General features: G+C 57.3%; 7 protein-coding genes across 7 annotated transcripts; 4 read left to right on the forward strand and 3 right to left on the reverse strand.

Annotated features, from left to right (window-relative positions):
* The first annotated feature begins 609 nt into the window (after window positions 1–609).
* WHR41_04588 (uncharacterized protein) lies at window positions 610–5,148 on the forward strand. Its single transcript, XM_069373194.1, has 5 exons — window positions 610–944; window positions 1,156–1,357; window positions 1,423–1,696; window positions 1,757–3,844; window positions 3,899–5,148. Exons 1-5 carry the CDS (start codon window positions 802–804, stop codon window positions 4,390–4,392), a joined length of 3,201 nt encoding a protein of 1,066 aa, XP_069229776.1. The 5' UTR covers window positions 610–801; the 3' UTR covers window positions 4,393–5,148.
* A 1,079-nt stretch (window positions 5,149–6,227) lies between these two features.
* WHR41_04589 (uncharacterized protein) lies at window positions 6,228–7,706 on the forward strand (the record flags this gene model as incomplete). The annotated part of the gene is made up of 1 exon (XM_069373195.1): window positions 6,228–7,706. The coding sequence occupies one exon, from the start codon at window positions 6,228–6,230 to the stop codon at window positions 7,704–7,706; it is 1,479 nt and encodes a 492-aa protein (XP_069229775.1).
* Window positions 7,707–7,845: 139 nt separating this feature from the next.
* On the reverse strand, window positions 7,846–9,761 carry WHR41_04590 (uncharacterized protein). Its single transcript, XM_069373196.1, has 4 exons — window positions 9,281–9,761; window positions 9,142–9,232; window positions 8,827–9,089; window positions 7,846–8,767 (listed from the first exon to the last, which is right to left on the reverse strand). The coding sequence occupies exons 1-4, from the start codon at window positions 9,570–9,572 to the stop codon at window positions 7,947–7,949; spliced, it is 1,467 nt and encodes a 488-aa protein (XP_069229907.1). The 5' UTR covers window positions 9,573–9,761; the 3' UTR covers window positions 7,846–7,946.
* Window positions 9,762–10,384: 623 nt separating this feature from the next.
* On the reverse strand, window positions 10,385–12,282 carry WHR41_04591 (uncharacterized protein; the record flags this gene model as incomplete). The annotated part of the gene is made up of 2 exons (XM_069373197.1): window positions 10,385–12,010; window positions 12,058–12,282. 2 exons carry the CDS (start codon window positions 12,280–12,282, stop codon window positions 10,385–10,387), a joined length of 1,851 nt encoding a protein of 616 aa, XP_069229908.1.
* A 2,840-nt stretch (window positions 12,283–15,122) lies between these two features.
* WHR41_04592 (uncharacterized protein) lies at window positions 15,123–15,656 on the forward strand (the record flags this gene model as incomplete). Its single annotated transcript, XM_069373198.1, has 1 exon — window positions 15,123–15,656. The coding sequence occupies one exon, from the start codon at window positions 15,123–15,125 to the stop codon at window positions 15,654–15,656; it is 534 nt and encodes a 177-aa protein (XP_069229909.1).
* A 47-nt stretch (window positions 15,657–15,703) lies between these two features.
* On the forward strand, window positions 15,704–16,060 carry WHR41_04593 (uncharacterized protein; the record flags this gene model as incomplete). Its single annotated transcript, XM_069373199.1, has 1 exon — window positions 15,704–16,060. The coding sequence occupies one exon, from the start codon at window positions 15,704–15,706 to the stop codon at window positions 16,058–16,060; it is 357 nt and encodes a 118-aa protein (XP_069229910.1).
* Window positions 16,061–18,095: 2,035 nt separating this feature from the next.
* Window positions 18,096–20,652, reverse strand: WHR41_04594 (uncharacterized protein; the record flags this gene model as incomplete). Its single annotated transcript, XM_069373200.1, has 4 exons — window positions 20,393–20,652; window positions 20,154–20,343; window positions 19,903–20,100; window positions 18,096–19,852 (listed from the first exon to the last, which is right to left on the reverse strand). Exons 1-4 carry the CDS (start codon window positions 20,576–20,578, stop codon window positions 18,096–18,098), a joined length of 2,331 nt encoding a protein of 776 aa, XP_069229903.1. The 5' UTR covers window positions 20,579–20,652.
* Window positions 20,653–20,913: the final 261 nt, after the last annotated feature.

Here is a 20,913-nt window from a genome sequence, read left to right on the forward strand (position 1 = left end):
CCGAAGATCCGACGTGGTTGGGGAGAAGCGTGGTCGCGGGTCGCGTGTGCACGTGTGCTCCTGCTTCTAGCGACATGAGAGTTTCACAGGGCTCTTGGTTCGCGGACGGAGCCAGCCGCTGCGCTTTGCTGGTCGTGCTACGCCCGAATCGTCCAGCATTTAGGGTCGAGTCGAGATGTTGATGCTGCGCGAGTGAGAGGCCGCCGCACCGAGTGTCTGCCTTTTGCGACATATCAGTCAATCCTGCTGTTTGCCTGCACCTCGTTGCTGACCGCACACCTCGCCCCGCCGCCCACCGCACGTGACAAACCCGCGCCCATCGGCGCAGCGCAGGCAATCGTCGGGCGAGGCGCGCTACCCAAGTAGGGCCAGCTCCCGGCCGCCCTGCACCCTGAGCCACGGCCCTGATCACTACATCTGCCCCAGCGACATCCTGCACCGCACCGCACTGCACGCACCGCACGCGCACCACCTGCTCTGCTCCCCCCTCACGCGAGAGGCCGCCGCCGCAGCCTGCCCGCCTACAACTCCTCCCCCTCGCCGCCGCCCGCCCGCGCGCGTTGTCGTCGCCCACCTCGCCTCCACCTCCGGCGCCGGCGTCGTTTCAAGCTTGATCCCCCCCCGGTGCCCTCCCCGACCCGCAGCGCACCGTCTCTCCGCGAACGCCTGAGCGAGCTTGTTGCTCCACCTGGGCACAGCCGCCGCTTGCACTCCGCCGAGACCACCGTCTCTCTTTCAACCTCCTCCCCTCGCCGCTCCGACGACCCCTCCCCCATCTCTCCCCCCGCCACGCGTGCAGCCATGTCGACGGCCACTGCGAACGGTGACGGCGGCGCCAAGGGCTCCTCGGCTGCGCCCAAGCAGCAGTTCCGCGCCAGCACCGCCGGAAAGGCGCTGGACGGCGCGCGTAAGCAGGCCGGAAGCCCTGTTGACCCTCCCAGCAGGTGAGTCGCACCAATGGCCCTCGTTGCCTCCCGAGATCTGCCCAGTTCGCTCTTCTCCTCGTCGTCTCGCTCTCACGCCCCGCTCGGCCTCCAATGATGCGCTGGCCTGTCTCGGAATTATTTCTACGCCTTGGTCACGTCACGCATTGGCCTTGCACAGCAACCTCCACCATCCGCGTGCCCATCAGCCGCTGACCATGCTCTCTGACAGGAAGCAAACTCCCACACCACAAAGAGCCTGGACAGGCACGAACCCCATAACCCAACGCCCGACCAACTCGCCCAGCCTCGCCAATGGCACCGACAGATCTCAGCCCAAATTTCCCTCACCATCGCAGAACAAGGGGAGCGCAGACGCCACTTCTGATAAGCATGCAAGTGACCGCCTGCTGTACCTCCTCGCGCACTGCACGGTAAATCACTCATGTGTCCCCTATTGTCCTCAGGCTGCAGATGCTGACATCAATATTCGTACCAGGGCACCGATGCAACCCTAACACTAAAGAACGGCGAGCAGTTCACTGGAGTCTTCAGCGGAACTTCCACGGAGTCTCCGGATAAGAGCACATACCTCCTCAAGATGGTGAAGAGGACAAGGCTCGCGAGCCAGCAACAGACAAATGGAAACACCGAGCTACCAGACGAGTACATCGGGGAGGGAGAGGACCATGCTATGGCTTTTGATGTGCAGGATACTGCGGATCTGGCGGTGGCCAACGTCGTCACTGCAAATGCACACGCGACACAAAACGGTAAGCATAATTCGAGACAAGCAGCCTCGCCGTTCTCAAGTACTGACTGGCATTCAATAGGCTCAGCGGCTTCCAGTTTCCGGACAGATACTGAAATCTCGCGCGATGCGAGGATGCCTCGGGAGCGTGAGCTGCAGAGGTGGGATGGTGGCATGGACATGAGCTTGGATGAGATGGCACTCGAAAGCACAAGCAAGAATGGTGGAACTTCTTGGGATCAGTTTGCTGTCAACGAGCAAGCCTTTGGCACCCGCACAACGTACAACGAGGACGACTACACCACAGCGATCGACCGCAACAACCCAGAATATAAGCGCCGCGAGCGTGAAGCGGAGAGGATCGCACGTGAGATTGAGGGGTCTGCCCCCGCTAACGCTCACGTCGCTGAAGAACGCCGCCAAAACACCGAGAATGACGACGGCCTAGACGAAGAGGAGAAATATTCTGGGGTTCGCCGTGACAACACCATGGCTCCTCTCAGCAAGGGTGGCGCTGGATCGTACGTCCCGCCTTCCCGCAGACCGATCACCAGCCAGCCAACCGTCTCCGGAGCGCCGTTTGATCCTGCTATCATCTCTCTTTCCAAGCCCGTTCCTGCTCCTGCAGCCCAGCCTGCTCAGGCTCCTGAGAAGGTGGCGGAAGCTGGCAAGTCTGCGGAGACGCCTGCGAAATCAGAAGACGCCCAGGCTACTACCTCGACTGAGGCCGCAAAGGATCCCGATGCTGCTTCAGCCTCTCAGGCTCCCAAGAAGACGGAGAACACCACCGAAGATCATGTTCGCGGGACTGCCGATGCCTTCAAGCAGTTCGCTAACAACGAGAAGCTGAGATTGCGTGCGGCGCAGGAGCAGAAGCGATCCAACGCTCGCCATGAGAAGAATGTGAAACTCAACGATCTGAAGAAGTTTGCGGAAAACTTCAGACTCAAGAGTCGCGTTCCGGATGATCTGGTCCCCATTCTTGCCAAAGACCATGAGAAGCAGATGGAGATCAAGCGCAAGGCTGAAGAATCGGCTCGCGTCGACGAACAGAAGCGGAAGGAACAGGAGAAGGAAGGCACTGCACCAACGCCACCCAAGAATGCAGCTTCCCACGGCGCGAGCCCGGTGGATTCACGTGCGCAGGGACAACAGTCGCAGCCGCTGTCGCAATCGCAGTCACAGTCGCGCAACCGCATGTCTCAGAACCTGCGCGGCGGCCTGCCTCAAATGTCCTCACCTCGCGGCAACCCGCTTGCACAACGCCACAACCTGCCTTTTATGAACCAGCGCGGCGGCATTCCTCCACCTCAACCACTACCTGCGGACCTTCGCATTCCCAGTGGACCTATCACAGCGCGCGAAGGAGATATTTCGAGCCCGACCTCTTCCACCAACGCACGCTTGAATGTAAACGCAAAAGAGTTCAAATTCACACCAGGCGCCAGCAGCTTCACTCCGACCGGCGTCTCTCCCAGCCCGCAAAGAATGCCTGCCGGACCGCCTGCGGGACCGCCTGCCGAGGAGACCAGCGCGTCATTCTTCGATGGTATGGACAAGAAGAGCAGCGATACCAAGAAAGATGTCAACACGGACTGCGATACCATCAAGCGCATGAGAGAGGCCGAATATCCTGTCGAGTGGCAGAAATCAATCGCCGACAACGGCGGGATCCCTCAGCCTTTCCGCACTCCGCCCACTTGGAGCGTTCCCGCAGAGCGCCAGAACACCAAGTATTTGAGCGCCTTCCCTGAGCCTAGGTCTCTCAGCCAAGGCCCTTCTCCGATGCACACGCCGAACCCGGCCAACGGCCCCATGCCACATGCCCACCAACTCCCGCCTCACCTCCAAGCGCCTCACATGCCGAACCCCGTCCAGCACCAGCGATTCCCTAACATGCCGCAGTATGGTGGGCAGCATGGTCACGCGCAGAACTTCGACCCGAGGATGCAATTTCCTGGCGGCCCTGGCAACAGTGTCCAGAACAGCCCTCGGTATGCACAAGCGCAGATGGCAAGCTTCAATGGGCAGATGCCCATGCCTGGAATGCCTCAGTTTGCCGGCCAGGCTATGCCGGGTTATGGCATGAGCCCGAGCATGGGATACAGGCAGATGCAAGGTCCTGGAGCACCTATGATGATGATGCAGCCAGGTCAACCTCATACCCAGAGTAAGTTTCTTTCGACATGTTATCAAAAACCTTAGTCGCTAACACCACACGCAGTGAACCAAATGCGCCCTGGTTTCCCTCCCGGCCCTGCTTTCGGTCCTAACGTGCCGCAGATGGGCGGAGGTGCGCCAATGATGGCTCAGAACCCTTCTTCCAGTGGCTTCATGCCTCCTCAGAACCAAGGCTACTCGCCGATGCCTCCGCACGCACAGCCGCACATGCCTCACATGCCTCAGCAGGGTGCGGGACCGAACGGCTACACTGGATCTCCTCGCCCTGGCCCGCACATGATGGCGCACTCTGGCTCGCACCAGGGCTTCTCGCCATACATGCAGCACCAGCACAGCCAACAGCCGCAAGCGCCCCAATTTGCGCCGCCTTTCCACGGACAGCAGCAGCAAGGCCAGAGGCACCCTAGCACTGGTGGTTACCCTCAGATGACGCCACGCACGCAACAGGCCATGCCTGCCGGACAACAGCCCGGCAGCCACGTGCCGAGCCCGGGTATGGGCGCGCAGCCTCTCGGACAGGGCGAGGAGCGGAAATGAAAGGCTCGTTTCCGTCTCGATGACACTTAGCGGAATTTGGTCAAACCCTGATCAGTGGTTGACAACTTCACCCGGCCTTATCTGAGAACCTCTAGAGCCCACATGGAGAGATGTGGAAAGCGACGGCGATCTGTCGCGTCCATCGATCTCGTTTTGGCGTCGACCTGCAAAAGCAGGATACGCTGCAGCGCAGCATTGCAGTCCCAGCAGCATCACCCAGCATCACGTCTCTACCCGCGCACGACGCACCTTGGACCTCTCGTCGCTCACCGTCTAGAACGCCTTCCTGCATTCTCCTAAACCCTACTTGAAGGCCGTGCCACCGAGACGTCGTCAAAAAAGTGCGCCGAGCATACCCTCACCTTACCCAGACTGGATCTATCGTGTGCTGCTCGGAGCTCTGGATCGAAGTCAGCGGGACGCGTGCACGCAGAACAGGTCTGTGGTCATCAGCACAACCCCGCGAGTTCTGCGTCTGGCAAAGTATTTATTATCAAATCGTTGCGTTCAGTGTCTAGGCGCAAGAGCATCGCCGTTTGCATATGCAGCGAGCGCTCTTTGTAGTCTTTGCCTCCGGATGCACGAATGCCAGGGCGTGTTCTCGTAAACGGTATGGGAAGACGCAGGACGGAAGCTAATGGAACGGTTTGGGAGGGTTGGGTAAGGCAGAATGAATGGACGAGTGGACGCGGTGGACGGCTGGGTGTAGTAGTGTAGCGTAGGACAGGGCGGCGGTACGTGATTGATATGTGCCTGGTCTCCTCCCCTTTTTATTTCCGTGTGCCTGTCCTAAAATTGTCATGGTGAGATTAAACAATCGTCGAGCCACAAAGCCACTCCGCCCAACGTCGCGATCTCGCCGCTCGCTCGCGTGGCAGGCCGAAGACTAAATATCACCTTAAGAAAACGGCGCACGCACATCCTTCGCGCGAAAGGCTAACAAACCCACCGCCCGGTCTCAGGTCCAGGCCGAGCAGATCGCGCAGCCCAGCGCAGCCCTAGCTCTCTTCGGCGCGCGCCTCGCCTCGCCTCGTCGCGCCCGCTGGAGCTCAGCCTTGGGTGATTCGAGCCCATCCTCCCACCGGACCAGAGATCTGCTGGCGAAGGCTGCTGCGACTGTCATCGGATCGGACTCAGTCGCAGTCAAACTACCTATACATGGCATGTCACGCAGACTACCATTCGCAGCCCAGCCCTTGGCGCACCGCACACCTCAAGCCTCCGCGTAGTATTATTACTGCAACTGCGTCGCGTGACGTCGCGGGAAGCGCAGCGCAGAAGGCCCGAGAGGGGCTCGACTCGACTGTCTGCGTTGCGTGGTGGGTTTCTGGTGAACGGGTGGCGCTGGCTGCAGGTCTTTGCGGGCCCCTCATCTCGACCCTGCGCTGCTGCTGCTGCTAGTCATCCACTGCTGAGCTGCCCCAATGCTGCACCTGGCCAGGGCAAAAAGCATCGTGAGGCGTGTGGCCATAGCTGCCTCAGTTTCCCCTCACTACCACTGCTGCTGCTGCTGTTGTTTCTCGACTACTGTGTGCGACTGACTACTACTTGTTACTGAATGCATAAACCGACTGCGCGCATACAGCGATACAGGACAGGACAGGACAGCACTGACGCCCGTCATCAAACGTTCGCGTGCGTGCCGTGACGTAGCCCGCCGGCCACCTCGACGCGCAAGACAATACCGGTCCGATTGTTCGCAGCACAAACGGGCTGGCTGGGAGTTGACGTGACGGCAGAGCGAAATTCCTGCGCTTGCGCTTTTGTCGCGAGAGAGAAACGAACGAGCGACACCTGGATGGGAGAAAAGCGGCAGTAAAATACAGCAAGCAAACATGCCCTCCAAAGCCACCGCCGAGCACAACGAGGGCTCGCCGCCGCCCAAGCCAGAGCACGAAGCTCTGCTGCCGGGCGTCATGGCCCTGGCCAATCTGTTCAGCAACACCGTCGAGGCTTTCGGCCTGATTCGCGCCTCGCAGCGCTGGGAGAGGGAGGAGCAGCTGCTGCTCGTGCGCCTGGGCATCCAGCAGGCCCGTCTGCTGATCTGGGGCGACATCCTCGGAGTCTCGTCGCCGCCACCCTCGGTCACCAACCGCGCCGTGCCAAAACACCCCAGCGCCGCCTACCCAGATCTCAAGGAACCGACCTTCTTCGCCGCCCGCGATGCCCGCCTCGATGCCCCGGACACGCGCACCGCGGTCGAGGACGCCCTCAGCACCATCGTCGACCGCTCCGCGCACACCTCGCGCGAGGAGATGATGGAGAAGTTCGGCCTCAAGCCGCCCAAGCGCTTCACGCCGGACTTCCAGCCCGCGCTCGACACCACCCGCCTCGAAGCCTTCCGCGAGAAATACGAGCTGCTCAAAGAAGTCGCCGAGAGCTACGCGCGCATCAACAGCCGCCGCACCAACAGCATCGTCATGCAGTCCTGGGTCATCTCCGACCGCGCCAAGTTCGCCTCCTTCATCCGGCTCACGCAGGACCGCATCGACTTCCTCGTCAACTCCATGGGCGTCGGCGACCGCGTCGACCGCGCCATGCGCATGGACATCCGCAACTTCGGCTGGCACCTGACCGCCGACCGCGCCCGCGTCGCCCAGGACGTCAGCAAGCTCAAGCTCATCCAGGACGCCTGCCGCGACGACTACCCGCAGTACATCGTCGCCACGCAGCAGGCGCTCGACAACATCTCGCGCGAGAGCCGCGAGAGCAGCGGGCTCGGCGGCTCGTTCAGCTACAACCCCTACGCGGCGCCGACGTCCACGCCCCCGAAGTCTTCGTCCGCGGAACATAAGAAGCCCGCCACCACCACCACCACCGCGCCCAACGGCTCTTCGCCAACCCCCAAACAAAACGGCACCACTTCCCCGGCAAAACGCCCCTTCCTCGGCTCCATCTTCAAATCCTTCCGCTCCAAATCCTCCCACGCCATCCCCAAATCCTCCCACTCCAAAACCACCCCGTCCACAACCACAACCCCGCAGTCCTCCCCTCCCCCCTCCCAACCCGCCTCCCCGCCCACAATCGACCCCACCCCGGACCCCGACCGCAGCCTCTCCGACGCCGGCCCGCACACCGGCGCCAGCGGCAGCGGCAGCGGGCTGTCGCCGCCGAGCTCCTCGGACGGACTGGAGCGCGTGCGCAGCAGGAGTCTGGACGCGGGGCCGGCGCCGGCGCCGCTGGTGCCGTCGACGAGTTTGGACGAGAGGCTGGCGAGGTTGGAGACGAGGGATGCGGGGGATGAGGCTGCGGGGCTGGAGAAGATGGAGACGGTCAGGAGTATGATTAGTCGGCATGATATGTATAGGGCTTGAGAGGGCTTCTTGGGTTAGGAGGGGGGGGAAAGGGGGGAGGTGCGCTTTTTTTTTCTTGTAGGTTTTTTAATTATACCCCGAGAGAGACGAGAATGGAACGCTCTGAAATTGGTCAATGGGACGGGACGCGTGAGGCTTCCGGTGAGAATCGGCTGGATGTTGTTGATGTGCGTCAAATTCAATGAATCATTCCATGAATGAGATCGGCGTTTTATCTTTCTACCCGTCTTCTAACCCTGCCTACTTCGCCTCATGCATCTGCTCAATCCACGGCTGCCACCACTGCTCCACGCCCTCCGGATACCTCCAATCGCTAAACTCGTGGTTCAGCAACCCCCACGTATCATCCACATCCTGCGCCCCAGAGCGAATGCGGTAGGATCCCGCCAGCGCCCACACCGCCCAGCTGATATCGTGCTCGAGGGTGAAATCCTGAATACAATTGAGCAGCGTGTCGTTCAGCAGCGTCGCGTCCTGCGCCCACCCGAACTCCGTCATCACGACCGGCACCTCGCGCACCGCCTCCGGGCAGTCGTCGATGGTACTGCAGGCTGCGGGCTTCGAGATGCCCAGCGCGTTGAACCCGTTGCGGTACAGCTGCGCTTTGATGATGTCGCAGTCGCCCGTGTCCTGGTCCTCGGACATGGAGTACATGTGCAGCTCGTAGAAGACTTTGTCGGCCCAGGGGTGCGCGGCGAGGTCGAAGACGAGGGGGTCGCGGCGGTGGCCGTCGCGGATCGCGTCGCACTTGTAGCAGGGGGCGACGTTGAGGTTGAGCCCGGACGTGACGGCGGACAGGTCTTGGTCGAACTGCATGCCGCTCCAGGAGACGAGGATGTCCGGGTTGACGGCGTGGATGGCGTCCGTGGCGGCCGTGTTGTTGGAGACGAGGTTGGGCCAGTTGTAGCCCAGGGTGGTGTCGTTGAGGGAGCGGCGGAGCTCGTTGCGGAGCGACATGGAGACGACGTTGGGGTGGCCGTGGGCCCAGTCGGCGACGTAGCGGAGGGCGCGGTGCCACTTTTCGATGTCGAAGTCGAGGTCGCCGAACCAGGAGTTGCCGTCTGGTGGGCGTTTGTTAGCTGGTTTGGGGGGTTTGGAGGGAAGTGGAGGGATGGTTTACCTTGCGAGCTGCAGCACCACTGGGCCTTGTGGATGTGCACGTCGGGGTGGATGAGGATGTGCTTCTCCGCGGCGGCTTTGGTGATGTCGTTCCAGATCTCGAAGCGAGTCGTGTCTTTGGTCCAGCCGGGGTTCTTGTCGAGGATCTCCTTGGTGACGCGCGTGCCGTTGGCGTAGCCCAGAGAGTTGATCATCGCCACTTCGAGCGGGACGTCGAGGCCCTCGCGTTCGTAGATTTGGTCGACCATCTCGGTTGCGTAGGTCCTGTGTCGATGTGTCAGCGTCTGGATCTGCCATTGGACTTCTGAACACTTACAATCGGATGAAGTTGAAGCCGACGCTGGCCATGCGGTCGACAATGTCTTCCACAGACAACCACTCGAGTCCTTCCGGCACCATTGTCTCGCCTGTTCATCGTTAGCTCGGGTATCATCGTCTCTTGCGAAGCTACCCACCGGAACCCGGCCAATTGACGCCAGTCCAAGTGACAGCATCGCCATTGGAGTCGACAATGTCGCGACCATCAGTGCTGAACGGTCCATACGGCCATCCAGAGGTAGACGTGTTGTCCGCTCTCTTCGGCAAGAAAGTCATATCCCTCGGGTGAGGCGCCAACGCCGCCGCATCCACCGACGCAACTGCAAACGCAGTCGCGCACGCGATCGACTTCACAATCCAAGAACTCATGACTGCCGCAGAATCAGAGAATACCAATCTTTCCCTTTGCTCCAAAGCATTGCAGGCCATGGTTCAATTTATCTACCAAACGCCGTCGGCTCCACATCGTGCGGGGGACCTGGCTCGCCAAGCTGTCGACGATGCCGACGCCTGGTGTCGCCCGGGTCGATGCACGCCGAATTTAAGCTGAGTTGCCTCGCTTGAAGTCTATGCTCGGATGTTGGCGTGGGGATTGCTTGGGGAAGTGGTTCGCGAGTCAAGAGTTCGAGTGGGTTCTTGCGCGCGTGGCCAACTCGATGGCCCTTCGTATCCTCGGCTTGACGTCGAAGTCGTCGCCCTCCACCGCGGGAGCTTGGGCGCTGCCACATGATCGTCGTGCCAAGGTGGTGTTGGATGACGGTGGTGGCAGATTGCGGCGATTGAGAATTGAATTCTTCCGGCGACTGTTCGCACAGATGTGCACAGATGTTGCGGACATGGAGCCGTGGAGAAATGTGGAGGGTGGATGAGTGTTGTTCAAGTCTTCAAGAGCTCCCGCAGCTGTTCTGGTTTGGTAGGGTTAGGGTTGGGGTACGGTGCTCTTGACCCATCATCTGTTTTCTTTGGTCGTGCGTCTCCAGTGCCAGTGAAACTCGTATGCATAGTGCATTTACTGAATTCTCTTTTATGTATGACAACAATTTCTCTTAAGGCCACGGGTGTGACAGATCAATGCTTTAAAAGCATCGATGGAACGACGAGTTAACCTCCACATCCCATCGCTTCAAACAATCGATGCAATTTCGCCAACCTCCCCGATCGCCTCGAAGTCGATTCACATTCAACATTCGACATTACGGCACTTTTATTAAGAGGATTAGCTCCACTCTTTCCGCCAATGTCTAGTTCTGCCAATTACCAGAAACCGTCACCGCCGTCGCACATGAGCGCGGGACGGTGTACGAACGGTCCGGATCCGCTTCCCAAGTCGCCTGCCCGCTGTTGCTGACGACGAGATACTTGTACTTGAACGAGGTGCCCGCCGGAAGAGTGACCGTACCTTCCCAAGCTGGGTTCTGCGCAGTGTAGCCCGTCGCCGAGAGCTCCACAGAATTCGCGGCGCTCCAGGAGCCAAGCTGAGAGATGGATCCGGACAGCTTCAGGGTGTCGCCGAAGTTGGTCGCCTTCCTACCGATGAACGTCACTGCTACAGATGTCGCGGTCGCACACGGCGCGTTGGATGTGGTTGTCCGGGTAGAGGTGACGAGGGTGGAGGTGGAGGCGCCGGCGCAGATGCCGCTGCCGGAGAGGGCCGATGTTGGATAGAAGACCTGCGGCAGTCCGTCCGTGATGCTGATGGCAAGGTTTCCGTTGGAGTCGGCGGCGTATGCCTTGCAAGTCAGGATCTCCATCACGGACTGCCCGGACGTGAAGCCAGTTGCGGATGAGGAGAGTGTGAGCGATGCAGCGCCATTGGCGCCTCTGTTGTTGTGCACTGAAACGACAGACCCCTTGCGCATGACGATCGTCCTCGAGTCGGGAGAGGAGACCTGGGCCTTGTAGGACAGGTACGACGTATCCTTTTGCTTTGCCCAGTTCCGGAGGCCGTTTACCTGCTTGATGAAAGTGTAGAACGTCGATGTAGTCGAGTAACCAGAAGTCCACAGAGCTTCACGATCTGCTGGTACTTCGCCTCCTCTGAAGAATTGTTCTTGTCCTTGATAGATGATTGGGATGCCGTCCTGCAGTATGGTAAAAGCAATTGCGTTCTTGGTCAATGAGACGTCCGAAGTGTAGCTTGGGAATCTCGGTTGATCATGATTTTCAAGAAAGGAACCAAGCAAAGTCGTATCGGCGCATGTAGTTCTCATCTGGTTGACCCCGTTGACCAAGTTCGAAATGCTCCCGCCCGTCGACTGGAAAGCCTGAGTCATGGTATAGTACGTCGGATAGTTCAGAACGCCTGGCATGTAGTTCTGGTAAGGACAAACATACTTGGGATCACCGTTGAGAACCTCGCCGACTGCATAGATACCGCCAGCAGCTTGCAGGAAGGGTTCCCAGAAGCCTGTGTTGACGTGCTTCGCGGTGTCGATGCGCAGGCCATCGATGGTGTAGTTCTTCACAAGCTGCGAGACCCAGGAGTTGAAGATGTCTTGAACTGCCGTATCCTCAGTCCTCAAATCCGGGAGTGGAACGTTGTTGCTACCAAGCCAACACTGTTTGACGCTCGTATCATCTGCATCATTGATGGTGCAGTAAGGGTGGAAGTACGACTGCTTGTTGAAGGGAGTGAAGATACTGTAGTCAACGCACGTGGGGCAGCCGGGGTAGCCCATATGGTTGGGTGCGATGTCTACCATCAGGTACATGCCTCTGGCATGCAGAGCTGATGATAGCTTGATCAGATCTGCAGCAGCTCCGAAGTTGGTATTGACCTCGTAGATGTTCGTCGCCCAGTAACCGTGGTATGAATCGCCGTCATCTGTCGACTGCGCGAAATTCTGCACCACCGGTGATATCCAGACCTGGTATCATCAGCTAGAGTCTGTTAATATAAGTTTAGAGTACGCACTGCAGAGAAACCCATGTTCTGGATGTAGTCGAGCTTGTTGATCAGACCCTGCCATGTGCCGCCACAGTATCGATTCACATCGCAGAAGGCACTCGTAGAGCCATCGGTTCGGGCGAAACGATCAGTGATAACCTGGTAGATTGACTGAGATCGCCATTGCGCTGGGCTAAGGGCCGAAACGCAAACGCAAATCGCGAGGAGGAAAGTCTGGTAGATGAGAAACATCATGGAGTAGAATGAGTGTCTTTGCTTGTCTGTGAGAAGCAAACGGCAGTACGTTGACTACTCGGAGCTCCTATTTGTATACGATGGACCAGCGCCTCAAGAGTCTCTCTGACCGTGATGGATCCTAGACTTCTTTGCAAATGGAGCTGGTGTGTCCAGACCACACAAGACCGAAGATGCGGCTCGGCCAAGTGTCTCGAAGTGTGAATACTGTCGACTAGTCGTCCTTGGACCCATATGGACTGGGAGAAAGCTCGCGTCCACATTGTGAGGTTGATCACGACCTTCCGAAACTGTTCACTTCTGTGGGGCCATAGTGGTCTGTTGGCGACGTACTCAGATTGCACTGGCGATGGTTCAACCCAGTCGTCGATCATCTTCAGCCTGGACCCACGCGGGCATCCATCGAGGAATATGATCGGTTTGTTGAGCCGGCAAGACTTCAAGTTGGAGCAGGAGAAGAAAAGCCACCAGTAACAGGCCTACTTCCATGGCACCAAGTCGTCGAGCTATAGAGTGTTAGCGCACGATGAACTGTGACCGGCATGAACACTCCTACGCGAACACGCGATATGCCCAACGAATGATCAGCGACAGGGTACCTTGCCAGATACCTCACACAAGCGTCGGGCCACGCCTTGTCTCCGCCTGTCAGAACACTCATCTCCGCATGTAAGTGCGCCACCTGGGGGATGTACATGAAGTGGCTTCAGACGGCGGCGGATGCTGACGAAGATGTCGTTGCAACCGTTAAGCTCCACGCGGACGGCGCACTATACGTTTGGCGCTTGACGACCAGTATTGATACTTTGCATGCGAGCCATGCGCCGGCGTGGATTTCGGAGCAACACAATGCAGCCCTGAAGCACATGGGCGTAAAGTTTACAAGCGAGCTGCGGCAAAACAAACGGCCGGGTAGAGTTGTTTCCGAACGTGCTACAGCTGGATTTCATTCCTTTGGAAAGCTGCGTTTATTTCCAGCCTAGAAAAAGTAGGCCATCTTCGTGCCCCAATGCAGAGGGAAAGCCAGAACAAGAAAAGCTTGTAGTCAGTTGTCAATCATCCTTTCTGCGCGAAGTCGCCGCCACCTTTTGAGAGCGTGCTTTCAGTAGCATCCCATGGGTTCAAAGCAAAATATTCGCATTGTTACCGTCCGTTCTGCGGCATATAGTGATAGCGCGCTCATCACTCGATAGACGAGGGCGTAAGGCTAGGCTTCTGTACCTTCCTGATGGGTGATTGCCTTTTCCTCAACGGTCATAGCGCCGGGGGTATTCTCGAACCAGATGGCCATGTGAAAGTAGACCATGTGATCATCGTCTATGTATGCATGGGGAGTAAGCGTGATATGTCGGGTCGATGCAGTGTTGATGCGTAGTAGCTTTGTACCTGCAGCGCCTAAAGGAATTGGCTGAGAATGCGGCCGACGAGCCTCGTTTTGCTACATGTCCGAGAAACAGGATTGCAAGACAATCCATCCTCCCGCTCATTGCAGGACGGTCGCCAACAGTCCGTTCTGAAGGCGTCTTTGCATCGAGGTAGCAGCAGTGGTAACACGCAATTTGCGCTGCTTCGGCAAACCACGCTTTGGAAGGGTCAAGTCGACCGCCCTGCCATCCCCACAGGCAAGCAGGTACTGTGGAAGAATGAAAATTCTGTACACTTGGACACCCCTCTCGCCTGGATCGGTACAGAATGAAAACACCAAGCTACCTAGGTATTGCAAAAATGAACGCATATCCCAAGAGCAAAAACATACAACAGGCGGGATTCCCAGATGGTCACCCACTCTAGTACTAGTCGCCCGGTTCAGTGCTTATGTATGGCAGAGCGGACGGGATGCCCAGTTTTCACTGACCTGTGGTCGTATGTACTAGATCACTGGTTGCATGCAATATTATCACTTCAAAATGGCTCTGCACCACTTGCATAGTGGCGAAGCATCGTAAAGTGTCATGTCGCTTCGCTGGCTACATAACAACCGCCTTCTACGCTCCGGCGACTTAAGGCATGTACCGCTTGCTAGGTGGAAAAAGGCGCGGACAGGCTTTCGTTTGTAGCGTAGTTCGCATCACTTTCTCCAGCCCGTCAGTCCTGGATTGCGTGACGGTTGTCATTAGGCGACGCACATGATGATGGTCGCTATCTCGTTTTGCAAACTGGTCTTCGCCCCGCAGGAAACTCTTCAACTCGAGCGAGCGAGGAGTGGCGTTGTGTAAAGAGGGATGCATCGCTGCAACGGCCGAAGGTGGTCAGGCCATAGCAGAATCGCAGGGCGGCTGCGAACGGCGCGAAAGACGACACGAAGGACGAGCACGAAGAACCTTGACGTCCCCTCAAGGCCCAGCACACGTTGGTGGATCGGGTGCGCTAGCGTAGATCAGCAAACAACCCACTTCTAGAGGTCTCCACCAATAAGCGTATCGACAGAGCAAGGTAACGAGGGGCAGAACGAGAGTGATCACGAAGCCGGAAGCTGTAACATTGCGACTTTTGAGCTTGAGTGCACCTGGTAGTACAAGAAGTCTGAAGTTTCCAGCGCGAAGAGCGAAACCGGAATGGCTAGGCTGGGAGGCTCAGACTCCGGAAAGGCGCCACGAAGGATGTGCACGCTAAGAGCACTTCGTTGGAGTCAGTGGTGAGATTGATCGTGACCCACGCATCATCCCCCACTAATTACGTCTCGCAAATGTGGTGAAATGGTTGATGGACTGATAGATAGGCAGGTATTCCTGGACAAGGACGTACGCACTGTACACTCCCTAGAACAAAGGTACCCTCCGCCAACCCTACAGTTGCACTCTCGCACTCAGCCACCTTGACATCGCCCGAACACAAACATGCCTGTCCACGACAGCTTCGAATCACCCAGAGAAGACCAGCACGATGTCAGCCCTGCATGGTTTGAGCGACAGAAGCAGCGTCCTGTCCACCGCAATGACCCAAGCCTTCGCAACTGGCTTAATACGGAAGTTGATGCATTGAGAGCAATCCACGATGCTCATATGAATGCAGATGAGGCGGCATTATCCATGACTTACCCACTGTCCACCTCCCCTGTACCAGCACTAGGAGGCTATTCTGATGATATCCTGGCTGTTGACAACTTGTGGCGACTCATCATAGCAGCTCTCATGGAATGGCCACCTGCACGTGCCCCCGAGATCTTTACGCTGCTGAATGCGATCGCGAAGGCGCCGGGTAACATCCACAAAGGCGAAGCTGTTGATGATGGGGTGAAGCTCACATGGGCGCAATTCCCGTACTTCGGCTTGACCTGGAACGAGTGCACTGGCGCAGACATGCAGCCAGGCCAAATTTGCCGGCAGTATTCCGACCCAACCTTGGGTGAAATGGCGCGGAAACTTATTTGAAGATAAAGGACTTCGAAGCTCAGTTGAGTGCGAAGCACGTCCTGACGATGAACAAGGCGATGATTCAATTCATCATCCAAGCGCTCGAAAAAGAAATCGACCAAAGCGACGAGCGGCTTGCTCCAGATGAAGCTACTGGTTACGATCAAGTCAAGCTTGACTTTCACATTCCCGCTATCTCATTCATGTTCAAGTATAACAAGCGCGAAGTCTACGACCGAGTTGTGACGAAGGGATTGGGAGATTGGAAAAAGCGTCAACTGCCTGATGGAGCAAAGGATTTCCAGAATGGAGCTGAGCGATGGTCGTTTTGGAGGAGACGTCTGGAGGATTTGTCTCAAAGGAATGCCAATGACGAGGTGAAAGCCGCCGCAAGGGCAAGCTTGGAGTATATGGACGCATGACCATGCATGCCAGTTTCCTATGATCGCACAATGGCAACATGAACAGACACTGCTAATCAACTTGTCTTTCACGGCTACGTTTGCTGGCGAAGCCTCGCCTTAGTGTCTCAATTGCACTAAATTCAAGCCTCGAAGACAATTTGTTGAACCGTATTTACACCGAGTACCAAATCTACGATGTGTCTGAGTTCTTCTACGTTGGAGAGAATGTTCTCGGAGCTACTGTCGCGGACGGTCACTTCTGTGGCAAGAACACCGCCCTCTGTTGGGAGGATGGTTATGGAGACCGTCTCGGTGACTACTCTTTACTGGAGCTGGACTCAGAAGGAGGTGCCACATTGCGATTCACCACCAACGACTCATGGCAAGTTGGATCCGGTCGCATAGTTCGTTCGGACCCCAAGTCGGGCGAGAGAGTAGGCCTATTGTATTTCCCATTTCCAAAACTTGTAGCGACGTCTATTCGCTCTCTGACTAGGCTTCACACTGGAGCTGACTAAAACATGCGGGGTCAGTATTGAGGTAGCTCCTTTCTCCGAACTCTCAGAGCAATTAAGATTTGAATCGTAGTTTACTCGAAGAAAGATTGAACTTGTTCCGACTCTTGAAGGTTGATCAACGTTTTGAAATCTGGCGAGACCTGTTTCCCCACTTCTACTCCTTTGCATACAGCGCTACTTCACGTGAGTCAAAATGCCACTTGATGTACCGACGGGCTCGGCGACCGTGGAAGTATCGATCATAAGTCCCAACCGGGTCTTGGACGTGCCGCCGAACGCATTCCTCACTCCTGAGATCCAGGGCACTGCATATAAAGACACACCATGTCTATTCTTCCTAGTAAAGCACTACAACGCGGACGGCGGTCAATCGTATGCTCTTTTCGATCTCGGTATTAGGTCAGACTGGGAGAAATTACCTCCAGGGAGTTCGTTTCCAACCATTGCACGTTGATAATTCCCTCGACTGATGATAGATAGTTGTATCAACGATCCAGTCAATGGAAATCAAGATCAGCACCGGAGCCGATGTCACAGCGCAGTTGGAAGCTGGAGGTGTAGATCTGACAGCAATTTGCACCCTTTTCCTTTCGCATGCACACTTCGATCATATCGGAGACCCTACCCGGCTGCCGGCAACGTGTAGCATCGTTGTGGGCCCGGGCTTCTCGGAGCACTGCCTGCCTGGATACCCAGAGGACGCGGAGTCGCCCATTTGCGGGGGTACGTTCCATGATCGAAAGCTGCAAGAGCTCTATTTCGATAATGCTTCATTGAGGATCGCAGGTCTCCCTGCTATCGACTGGTTTGGTGATGGGAGTTTTTACCTGTTCCATACTCCCGGTCATGCCGTTGGACATATCAGTGCCCTGGCACGGACTCAGCTAGGCGATCCGACCTGCGGTGTGGTGGATACCTTTCTGCTCTTAGCTGGCGATGTCTGTCACCACATGGGAGAGCTTCGGCCCAACCACCTGCAACACCTGCCAGAGGCTCATTCAAGCTCCCATGGAATGCAGGATGAGCGCGTCCCGATCTCAGATTTCCGGAGTGTTCACCCGGAGCATTGCACGGATCGTCCGTTCTACAAACCCGCTTGCGGTGGGTTTAATCTGGACAGCCTGATGATGCAGGCGACAGTCGAAAAGATCAAACTCCTTGATAGCGATCCCCGGGTGTTCACAGTTCTTGCGCATGATCACTGGCTACTGGATGTGGTCGACCTTTTCCCCGCTAGTGCGAATGAATGGAAAGCCAAAGGGTGGGCAGAGAAGTCGAGATGGAGATTTCTCCAAGATTTTCGCTTGACGTGAAGTAGCAGGCAGAGATGAAACGTCAGGCTCCACGGACTCCCGCAACTTCCCCAGATCTGTCTCGCGCCACTGGTGCTGTGGTGTGCGTTCTGTTTGCCGCTACGCCTGTTTCCAAGCCGATGGAGTGATAATTGCGTGGTCTCTTTGCATCTCTAGACAGAGCATGGAGACCGCAAAAGCTCGTACTCCCTAGACGGAATCATTGCACGTAGCCCGCCGGCCTCACAACAACCCCGCCTTCGCCAACCTCTTCTCCAACGCCGTCTCCCACGCCGCCACACCCCCAGCAAGCACCTTGACCTTCCCCGCCTTAACCTCATAAACAACCCTGCGCCTCTGCTCCTCCTCCTCCTCATCCCCCTCTCCCTCATCCTCGCTATCCTCCACATCAACCGCCTCGCCCTCCACAATCGTCCTAACCATAAACCGATCGTGCGAAACCAGCACCACAGCCCCGTCGTACGCCTGCAGCGCCCGCGCCAAGCCACTGACAGTCGCGAGGTCGAGGTGCGTGCTCGGCTCGTCGAGCACGAAGACGTGCGGCGGGTCGAGGAACAGCAGCGACAGCGCGAGGCGCACGAGCTGCCCGCCGGAGAGCTTGGCGACGGGCGTGTCGGAGACGGTGCGGCCGGCGAGGCCGGTGCCCGCGAGGAGCTTGCGGGCGTCTTGGTCTTCGAGGGGGAGGGATTTTTCCGAAGCTGAGTGCTGGAGGAGGGAGAGGGCGGTGAGGCTTGGGTCTGCGGCGCCTTTGCGGGCGAGGTCGTCGACGGTGTGTTGGGAGTAGAAGCCGACTTTGAGCCGGGGGTACGTCTGGAGGGTGCCGGAGGTGGGGGCGTTGGTGCTTGTGAGGAGTTGGACGAGGGTGGTTTTGCCGGCGCCGTTGAGGCCTAGGAGGCCTATGCGGTCGCCGGGGTGGACGATGAGGTTGACGTCTTGGAGGGCGGGCTTGGGAGCTCGGGGGTAGCGGTAGGAGATGTTTTCGAGCGAGATCAGGGAGCTCTGGAAGCGCATTTCGGGCGCAGGAGGGAAGCGCAGTGATACTGCTTCTTCTTCCTTTGGGACCTCGATAGCGTCGCGTTTGCTCAAGTGGTAGCCTGCTAAATCTCTGTTGAGCTTGAAGCGGCCGCCTTTGGCGCTCACTTCCATTCCCATCCGGTCGTCGAGCTTCTTCTGCCGGCTCTTCGCTTGGCGGAGTTTGTTGTCGTCGCCGGTCTTCTTGCCCTGCTGGATACTGTTGGCTACCGTCTTGTTCATGTGTGCGATCTGACGATCCTGTGCTTCCTTCATCCGGCTCATGCGCAGGATCTCGTGGCGAATTGACTTTTCGTACGATTCCAGATTGCCTTGAAAGTAGGTAAGCTGCTTGTCTCGGAGGATCATCAGCTCGTCGCAAGTTGCGTTGACGAATTCTCTGTCGTGAGAGACGAGTACGACGGCTGTCTGAGGCGAGGCGTCGCGTAGATCTTCCAGGTACTTTTGCAACCACAGCATGCCCATCATGTCGAGAAAGTTGGTAGGTTCGTCCAAGATCAGCACGTCTGCCGTCTGTAAGAGCGCAGCAGCCAGCTGGCAGCGCATCCGCCACCCACCGGAAAGCGTAGAAATCTTGCTGCTCAGACGTGCATCCGTGAACCCCAGCCCGGCAAGGACGCCTTTCGCTTTCGCTTCCACATCTCGGACCGGCAAGAGATCGACTTCCGCTTGCAAGGCCGCCTGAAGAGCCAGGGCCTTCTGCGTGTCCTCCGCAAGACTGTCTCCCTTCGAATCAAGTTCCAGTGCTTCTAGCTGAAGTCTCGCTTCCTCGGTCGCTTTCTCCTGAGTCCGGAGAAACTTCCTCGCATCGAAGCCACGGGCTCCGCTACGTAATCGGGCAATCTTGTCCGCTGTGAACAATTCATCTTGTGCGCGGTCATACTCAATGGATCTCAGAGTTTTGGTCACAGAGAGGCCGTCCGGGTCGCCGAGAGCGGTATTGAGTGCTTTTTCAGTCAGCAGGCAGTTGCCGTTGTAACACTCATATCTTACGTACCTGCCAATTCCCTGTTCAACCTGTTGCGATACACATCGCTCTGTGAGACGTACTCCAGTACGGTCACGTCTTCCGCGGTGTCATTTGAATGAGGCTTGTCATTCCCGTCCTCCTTATCGTGCACCTGGCGCATCGCGGCGACGCGGAAGTCGAACGGCAGTGCAGGGATGAGTTTTTCTGAAATAGAGACGAGCAGTGCTTGCGGTAATTAGTGACAGATCGTACTCCACATAGAGACCAGCGTGACCTACTCGACTTGCCAGTCCCGTTGCGCCCCACGAAGCCGTAGCGTCCACCGCTCTTGATCCGCAAGTGTGCGCCAGTCAAGATCTCCAGGCCTGACGTTCGCTGTTTGCTACTTCTTGCTTTGCTTGCGGATGTGTTTTGCCCTGTGGGAGCATCTCGGCTGACCAGCGATATGCTGAGGTCGTGGACGTCGATCTGATCTTGTCAGTAGCAGTCTGGCGGTTATCTTGGCGCTAGTACTGACTTCTCTGTTCTCAGCACCTTCGGCGATGTGGAACCGTGTCTGCTGGCAGGACACCTGGATCGCATTGGAGGTCATTTTTGATGGAACGCTTTGCGACGAAGAGGTTGAGAATCTGGTGGCGCACGTGAGTGTCTTTTCAAATGGATGGTTTTCGTTCGCTAGTGTGGAGTTGACCATGGGAAGCATAAGCCAAGAGGACTGCAGCCATCTAAAGTTGCTTGCTGGTCTTTTAATGCGTTGCGATGCTTCACTTCACTTCCGGCATGGTTCACGATGAGTAACGCGCCGAGGCGGCGGGGAACGTCGTCCCGTCTCGTAAGGTTTACAGGTACGAGCCGAGAAGTCTTGTCACTCTTGCCTTGGGAGACTGCACGTGGTCACGCATGTGCTTCTGGATTCACTGTGAGACGGCAAAAGGTGCTGTTCACCTATTTTGGACGAACACAGTGGTGCTGTCAAGCAGGAGAAGTGGTGTGGTGCGGTACGGGCATGTCGAAGCGGAGCGGTCGATCAGCGGGGAA

The sequence above is a fragment of the Cladosporium halotolerans genome (genome assembly GCF_011745625.1).
Source record: "Cladosporium halotolerans strain TM138-S3 chromosome Unknown Sca13, whole genome shotgun sequence".
Classification (NCBI taxonomy): domain Eukaryota; kingdom Fungi; phylum Ascomycota; class Dothideomycetes; order Cladosporiales; family Cladosporiaceae; genus Cladosporium; species Cladosporium halotolerans.